Genomic DNA, 9,281 nt, shown 5'->3' with positions numbered 1-9,281 from the left:
TTGCAAGGATTAATTTCTAGATTTGAATTCTATTGAGTCTTCTGCCATCCAGGAGGGATCTGTGGGATCTGTACTTAATCTGCCACTGTTGTAGGAGTCTTGGGTGGCCAACAGGTCTTCAGGCCTCTAGGAAATTTCCCTGTATGTCTGTACAATAAATATTAGTCACTTGGAAAGGGAATGCAAAAGGGGATGAACATAGTCAAAACAAGTTTGCAGAAACATATGAACAAATACTTGAGGAATTTTTATTTGCATCATTTGCCCAGCTCTTCTTGCAATATAGTCTGAAGTCAACTGCATTAGTTATTACATCCATCCAACATATTAACTCAAGCTTGGCTAAAATTTGATGGTTTCGTATACTTTGTGAGTTGTTACCAAAGACTCTGAGCAAAATATTCTAAATGTGTGTCAAAAACAAAAAGGAAAAAAGAAAACCTGTGCAAGAAAACACCACCTGAAGAGAAAACATGTATGTTTAAAATGATTACATATTTTCCCTATACAAAAAACGTAAGTATAAAAATTGACTTTATATTTATTGTTTCTTATGTTGGTTTCATTTTAAGTATTCCACAGATCCATAATATGACAATTTCAGGCTGTCCAGAAAGATAAATCTTAACACAGTCCTATAACTTCCACTAGTATAAATATACTGGCAAGGAACTTTGACCAGCAGTAGAAATGTTCATATTTAAATAATTTTTTTTTTACAATTTTTGAAATTTTACAATGGTTGGTTTCTGAATACCAATATTAATGCACAAATGTAAAAAAAGGCAATTTTAATTAACCTTTTGTCACCCTTTGTATCAAGTGCAGCTTTATTAAAGGAACGTAAAAGAAAATCATGTATATATTAGAGACTCATTTTAAAAAGAGACACAGCAACTTATTCTATGTTTTGAAAAAGAATACTGTATGTCTACACTTTATTATAAATAATCATGTTCTGTCATAGTTTCTTCTTGCCAGCAAATGAAGGACATTTTTTCACAAAGCTTCTAAAATGTACACGAGTATTTGATTAAATCACATTCCCTTGAGAAAATAAAGTTCATTCGCACAGAGCAGACAATAATGAGGAGCGCATTATTACAATAAGACTTTTAAGGACCTCGGTAGCCAGTACCAGTTGCATTTGGAAAGACACTCCTCAGTTTTTCTTTTTTTTAAAAATAAAGGTACAATCATAGTTATTAATTTACTTTAAAAATTCTTAAGATGAAGAAAAGTAGTGTTTATATATATATATAAGTCCTTGTATAAATTATAAAACTCAAGTTTATGTTACAGAGTTCCTTCCCCAGAGGAAGCATAAAGCACTTTTGTGGTACCTTCACCAGTAAATATATGTATCACATTAAGTTTGACAAATACAACAAAAACTGATATTGCATCCTAAAGCCCAAAGAGAACATTCGTTTGATGCAGTGTCTCATGATGGATGTGCTCCGTGAGATCATTTGATATCCTTGAGTTCGGTCAATTTTGAATAGAGGGCATAGGAAAGTAATACATCTAATCAGTTCAGTAGGAATTGGAAATAGTGTACAGCCGTCTCATCTTTTTTGAGGTCAACATACACCCTTTGGAAGACAAAGAGGAGTTTAAGAATATGACAGTAAAATAAAAACAACAATAACAATATAAACTCCCCCCCAAAAGGCAGAATGAGCTGGAATGTCAGGAGAGAGTTCGATTGTACCTGACACCTAAATGTTTTTCTAGCCAGAGTTCAGCCAGCTGCATGGTAGAAGCAAATGTACTTGCTTTGGACCCCAAGCACATTTTGTATTGTTTAGGGTCTAAATTTGGGTCACACTGAACTGGATGAAAAATGTGTACAACTCCAACTTCTTGACTTCTAAAAGCCGTCAGCCCAGAAGCTATTACTTTAGTAAAGAGATCTACATCCTCAAGTCCCCAGCCTTGAATTGAGGTATCAAATCCACCAGCACTCAGTAGATCACTTTTGTAAATACAAGTGATTCCAAATCCATAGTCTCGCCAAAATCCAGTTTTCTTTGTGAAAACAAAGTTACTGTCGCCTGGAGGGCTGCCTCCATATATTACTTTTGGATCATATTGACTAAAGATAATGGGATAATAAACCTGCTGTCCTTGAATAGTATTATCTCTGCATCGTTGGAGAAAGTCTGGTGTGAATATCAGGTCAACATCACAGAATAGCAGCAAAGTGTCATTGTCAAATTGAGATGAGGCCATTTCAAGACCTAAACCTCTGGAAAACTCTCCTGTCATAGAAATTAGGGTCATATCTGCCTTCGGATACTTATTATGATATTCTTTAATTAACTCTCTGTGTTTGCTGGAATCTTGGCCAGAATCAGAACTGAACAGAATTACTGCCAGCTTTACATTCTGCCTGGGAATAACACAAGTCTTTTCAAAATTCTCCATAAATCTTAAGAAAATGTCATATCTTCCTGTGAGAGGGACAAGAATATGTATTTTCTTGTCACTATGTCCTCCTATTTCTTTGGTGTCTTGGAATGATGAAAAAATCTTTAAAGAATTTGAAAGAAAAGAGAAAGACTGAATATCACTGTTAATATTCTCCACAAAGCCTCTTACATCCAGTTCCTCTGCCTCTTTGAAAAAAGGCTTGCTAAACAATTGCTGAAGGTAAGCATGACGTCTCACTGGAACCGTAAGTTTTCTTCCTTTGTGTCTTTTGTACAAAAGCAGTAAATCCAGGATGTACTCCACTCCATGCATAGGATCAACCCTACGGTAGCCATATTGTATTTCCTTGAAATCAATAAGCCTTCCTCTAGATTTAGAGTTCTCATTTATCATTTCCATTACTTGCATCACTGTGTCATCCAATGCTGCCCGCAGAATGCTATTAATGCTTTGTCTGGGTGGTTGATTCTCAGCCACAGCATAAAGGAGCTTACCTGTCAGGAATTCCCATTCAATGACTTCATTCCTTTCACGGGGCTGGAAGCGATTGAAAGAGGGCATCATTCCCAGCTGCTGATCTTCCTTATTTATTTCACTGTTACTGAGCTTACTCATCAGGGCACTTTCTCTATGGAGCTGGATCGTGCGATAGCGTAGTTCTGAAATTTTGTGGCTCAGTATGTAATTGTGGAGTCTATATTGGTAGGCTGGCCTTTTATTAGGATGAAGTGTTATAGCTGTGTGTATTTTACTGTTGTGAAGATCTTGGATGTAACCCTTCCGATTGTGTTCATAATTTTCATGGAACAATTGCTGCATCTGGAGAGGGAAGAAAATAAATGCAGTTAGGTAGGAAAAATGTTAAAAAATGCAAGCCAATGAATACCTGCTAACTTACTGTGGTTTACTTTTCACATCACAGTTTTAAAGTTAATACTGAATATTAATTATGCATATTTGATTTACTATCTATTTAAATTCCAGTAGTGCCTACAATGGGCAAATAATGTCTCATAAATAAATTGACATCTTGTGCTTATTGTTACTTATTCTACCTGGAAAACTGGATATCATGTTTTTAAGTTCATGCACACAGTAGCAAATCATGTCAGGGATTCTTAGTAGAATGTCAAAACTTGTATTGACTTCGGCGGGGGCAGGACTAGGCTCACAGATGACGTAGAGGTTGAATTTTGCAAAGCATTCAATTCCTCTCATAAGCCTCTATCAATATATAAATCATCATTTGTACAGATCCTTATTGCACAGTTATTACAGAGGCTAAAGTGACTGAGGCCTTTTTTTTTTTTAAACAACAGAAACTTGAATTTATGTCAAGGTACACCTGAGCAGCTCCAAATAGCTAATAATTCCTATTGCAACAACCAAATGGATAGAGCTTCTTAACACTGATTAATCAAATTAACCTCAGTTTAACAAACTTGTTAGTTTTTGTTCCACAGAATATGATTAAGTGACCGCATTATAATCACTGGGATACAGAGCTCTGGCAGTGATGCAAATAGCAGCCTGCCCAATCAAACTATACCGGTCATGCTAGTATCATTTACTGTGACTCACTATTGATTTCTGAGGTAAGAACATCCCACTTCTCTCAGATTACTAATTGTAATTGTAACTAGTGGTTAAAGCACAGGACCAGGAGTTAGAAAATCTTGGTCATATACCTGCCTATGCTACTGACCCACTCTTGAGCATGTCATTCAATCTTTCTCTTCCTCTTTTTCCCTGCCTCATAAACTGTTCTGAATGTTCATTATTGTTTGTAAAATGTGTTAGTACTCTCTTAAATGGGAAGCAATAAAAAAAAGTAAAATATTATTAACCCTTCTTAAATACATTTAAGTCACACCATCCTTTGCTGAGATAACAAACACTGACTTTAATGGGAAGCATGTTCCCAATAATATAACAGAAAAGAAAAAACAGGCTGTTTTCATTTATTTGATTAATGGGAAACAGCCTGGTCTGTAATTACATTATATAGAAAAGGGAAAGTGTTCATTAGATAGGAAATGCTGTTCAGAGCCTTGTTGGTGAACTGAAGCACTAATTAGATCTTGAGGTTTGTATTGAAGTCTGTCTTCTATGCACCGCACACATCAGCAAAGATGACATCTGATAACAGAACAAACAATATCCCAGCTTCAAAATGTTTAACTAATTCACTTTTGTACAAACCTCTCTCGAATGGGGATCCTCCTTAAATATTTTGCTACTCATAGATAATATTAACCTATTATGCTAAGAACCAAGAAAGCCAAACTGTAATAGGCCGATTAGCAAAAGATCCTACAGCAGAAAATACAGATCATAATATTGAGAAAAGATGTTATTAATTTCATACATGATTTCAACATATTGCTATTTTTTCTTCTTCTTCTGTAAATGAATTTGCTTGTATAAATAAAACAATTATTGTTAGTCACCTCTGTATTTGAGATCACCTTGCAGGGTCCGAGAGCCTGGGCTTCAGCCTGAGCCCATATGTCTACATCACAATTAAACAGCCCCTTAGCCCAAGCCTGACAAGAGCGAGTTAGCTGGCACGAGCCAGCTGGCACGAGCCAGCCACAGGGTTTCAGTTGCAGTGTAGACAAAGCCTTAGATGGTGCAATCATCCTTAAATTTTTCCTTAAATTTTCAATCTCATCCTTCATTGTTATCCTGCTAAATTTGTGGAGAAAAATGCTTTTTTGTGAAAAGTAGGAGGTGATGGTAGTGGTAAAGGACCTACTACAAAACCTGCTTCTAGCCCTGGCAGCTGTAATTAGTATAGCAACCCTTTCTGTATCTTTCCATGCATTCTTGAAAAGCTCAGAATCCTGAAAATAGGTAGCTATTATTGAAAATATGTAAAATGTTTATTATGGTAGTGCCTAAGGGCTGACCAAGTGTGTGCACCCATTGTGTTATGTGCTGTAGAAATGCAGAGTAGTAAATGGTCCTTGCCCTGAAGAGCTTACAGTCTAAACAGAGAAGACATGAGTAGGATGGGGAGAAGGGTAGAACACACAAGCAGAGTGAACAATGTGATGGCAGCAAACAGCATGTTAGTTCCATTATTATTATTTGGGTGGGTACACTTAAGAGGGGATACATTAATACAAAGAAAAGGGAGGGTATGAGGGAGTGAGGAGACATGGCAGGGGAAAAGGGGCAAGACGGGCAGGTGTGTAGTGAAGCTGAGGTGAAGAAACTGTAAGGAAAAGGGAGGGGGAGAGAGCTGCAATGCAGAAGGGTTAGAACAAACAGCCAAACAGCACAGGGCAGAGGCAATCCAATCAAAACTATAGAAAGTTCTCTGAATACCCAGAAGACGTTCTGCTTTGGCTGCTTCTGCCCCTACTGGCTGGAGCATTTGACTGGTGAGGAGAGGTACCAGCTGGGTCCCTGGGGCTATGATTGATAGATCTGTACAAGTTATTAGTGCATTGCAGCAAACTCTCATGTCCTTTGGAGAACAGGATTAGAATGCATCATGACCTTGATAAATTGGAGAATTGGTCTGAAATCAACAAGATGAATTTCAATAAAGACATGTGCAAAGCACTGCACTTAGGAAGGCAAAATCAAACGCACAGCTACAAAATGGGGAATAATTGGCTAGGCAGCAATACTGCAGAAAAGGATTTGGGGGCAATAATGGATCATAAATTGAATATTAGTCAACAGTGTGATGCAGTTCCAAACAAGTCAAATGTCATTCTGAGATGCATTAACAGGATTGTCGTATATAAGACATCGGCGGTACTTTGCACCCCTCTATTTGGCACTGATGAGGCCTTAGCTGTACTGTGTCCAGTTTTGGGCCCCACACTTTAAGAATGATGTGGACAAATTGGAGAGAGTCCAGAGGAGAGCAACAAAAATGATAAGAGGTTTATAAAACATGACCTATGAGGAAAGGTTGAAAGAACTGGGCCTGTTTAGTTTAGAGGAGAATAAACTGAGGGGCAACATGATAACAGTCTTCAAACCTGTAAAAGTTTATTATAAAGATGATGGTGATCAACTGTTCTCCATGTCCACCAAGGGTAGGACAAGAAGTTATCAGCTTAGTTCGCAGCGAGGAAGATTTAGGTTAGATATTAGGAAAAAGAATATTTAAGCCCTGACACAGGTTATCTAGGGAGGTTGTGGAATCCCTGTTTTAAGGGAGGTTTTAAGAACAGGTTAGACAAACACTGGTCAGGGATGGTCTAGGTATACTTTTTCCTACCTCAGCATGGTGGGAAGGAATAGATGTCTTCTTGAGGTCCCTTCCAGCCCCAGATTTCTATGATTCATCGAAACACTAGCATCTTAGTATACAATGGACTAGATCCTCCATTGATTTTAATTGACACTGATTCGTGACATGAAGTAAATGAGCTATAATAAATAATACCATCTGAGGTTTGGGCCCAGTGTGTCCAGATCCTGATCCCACTCAAGTCCGTGAATGAGGAGAATCCTACTGAATTCTGTAGGAGCAAGTCCAATGTGTTAATTTTTCATAGGACTTTACTCATTTTTTCTGAAGAGATTGCTGCCTTTTGAATGATTCTTACAGCACAATTAGCAATACAGTTGGCAAGAATTTCTGAATGCATCTCTTCATGCCGGCTGAAACTAGAAGTTGGCAAGAGATGTGGGCAATCCAATAGTGCTCTAAGGAACTCTGAGCTACAAGCAGTAGAAAAAAACATGGTGAGCTGAATAACAGTGAAGACAATATTTCCCTGTATGCTTCAATACAATAGTTATGTAAGCATAAGGTAATTTGCATTGCAAATCTTCAAACTCATTTTAATCTTTGTGATTTACTGATATAATAACAAATGAAAGTCCTTATTACATATAATGCAAATGCCCAAACCATCCGTCTTTTCTTATTACCAAACTAGTTTGTATTAAAAGACTGAATGCAAATGGTGCTTTTTAAATTAAGACCATTTCTCTCTGAACATTGTTTATAAAACTATTTCCTTCAGTTAAAAGTCCAGGAATGAAACTTAATCCTTGCCACAGCCCTACTTTTTTTTTTTAAATGTACCATAATATTATTATAACAACAGCATTTTATCTGCCTTATGGAACAACCAGCCTTTCTTAGAACAATGGGGTACTTTTTCATTCCTATCCTCCCCCTCCCCCAGATAGTTAAAGATTGGGTCTCATCCTGCATTCCTGAGCATCCAATGCTCCCAGTGATTTCAAAGGGAATTTTGAATATACAAGGAATACAGAGCTGGGCTTGTAGTGATCTGATCACATAAGATCAGATCACTACAAGCCCAGCTCTGTATTCCTTGTATATTCAAAATTCCCTGTATTCCTTGTATATTCAAGCTCTTTAAAAAAACAATTCACACTGAAAGTGTATAATGCCCTCAGAGACCCTCTAGTCACAGAAATCTTTTGAACTGAGAAAATTGTGGCTCTTTATGTTATCACTACATATAGCTTCTTCCCATAGTCTGATCCATAGCGTAAAATTGATTTTACACCTGTAAAAACAATGGCTTTACTATTAGTGTTACATTTGTGTATAGCTCATCTGCATTATGCACTACAATGTTGCAGGTGTCTTTGCCAACCAAACTGAAGTGTGAATTGAGTCTATTATTTCAATTACTGTAAGGATTACTGATCATGGTTTTTTGTACCATGTACATTCTGTTATGTCAATATACCCAGAAACAATATACATTGTAGTGCAGCTGTGGACATGGTAAAAGTGACTGTAAAAATGGTATTCTCTTACACAGCAGATCTGCCCTCGCTGAGTATTGTGAAACATATTTCCTTACTCTAGTGGCAAAAATATATACTGCCGAGTCAATGCAGCTCTGGAAAAAAAGCTGGATTCTATTCTGTATTACACATCTTCAACAGAATTGTTAGATAACTTACAACTGCAGAATCTTTATGAAGTTACGGCCAGGATGAAGAGAGCTTGATTGTTTCACCCCTTGTTAAGCATGCAGGGCTCAAAAGTGGAAAAAAATCATTATTGTGGGCCAGATTATTCCACGAGTAGTTTCGTTGTCAGTGGAACTATTCAAGAAGTATTATGAGTAAGGGTGACAAATTTCTGATCCTCGCTTACCAGTAAAGATTTGTAAACTGGGTATATGTGAAATATAATAAAACTCTGCAATACCATTTTTACAGGATCAGTTTTCAAAGTAGAACTGAACTTTAAGTAATGATCTTAGCTCTTTGAATTTCCTGGCTTTTGTGAGTTTGATTTAAATTCATTAGGTACATTATCTTTTCATTTCCTTTCTAATATTGGTCAAGACTTTGCATGTACATCAGCCCAGCCATTGTGAGACTAACCACTGTCAATCAAAGGTTCTGATAAGTTCGATAAAATATTGTTACTCCATTAAGACACTGGTTTTTTTGACGTTCCATGTTCCGTTTTCTGCTCATTACAAACAAACAAATAAACAAACAAACCAGTGCCTCCCTATAGTGTTGGAAACACAATTGTAGAAGAGTGCACAAAAGATATTGACTCCGTGGCACTCTATGTAAACTCCTTTATGCAGATGCTTCACCTAAACACATACCAAAGAAATCAGCAAATATGTAACGTGGTGGTGGGCGGGGGGGGGGGGGGGGGGAATCACATGAAGAAAGGAATTGGAAAGATTTTATTTCTGTAAATATCAAAAAGTTTCATTTTGTAAATTAGTAAATTCCTGTGAAGGCAATCTAGTTCAATATACAGTGCATTTAAAAGCCATTAAAGTGATAATATATAAAGGGAAAAAGTTTAAGTTGAATCTGCATGTCACATAAAATTGCTTGATAGTGAAAACATTACACTG

General features: G+C 36.9%; 1 protein-coding gene across 2 annotated transcripts in view; it reads right to left on the bottom strand.

Annotated features, from left to right (window-relative positions):
* Nucleotides 1–228: 228 nt before the first annotated feature.
* Nucleotides 229–9,281, bottom strand: part of CHSY3 (chondroitin sulfate synthase 3) — a 264,799-nt gene continuing 255,746 nt past the window's right edge. For both annotated transcript variants that reach the window (XM_073344875.1, XM_073344876.1), the window contains exon 3: nt 229–3,255. In XM_073344875.1, coding sequence (XP_073200976.1) covers nt 1,693–3,255 — 1,563 coding nt within the window. In that variant the 3' untranslated portion in view covers nt 229–1,692. The remainder of the gene's footprint in view (nt 3,256–9,281) is intronic.

The sequence above is a fragment of the Lepidochelys kempii genome, chromosome 5 (genome assembly GCF_965140265.1).
Source record: "Lepidochelys kempii isolate rLepKem1 chromosome 5, rLepKem1.hap2, whole genome shotgun sequence".
NCBI classification, from domain to species: Eukaryota; Metazoa; Chordata; order Testudines; family Cheloniidae; genus Lepidochelys; species Lepidochelys kempii.
The sequence above is the reverse complement of the archived record's forward strand: the minus strand, read 5'-3'. Positions and strand labels throughout refer to the sequence as shown.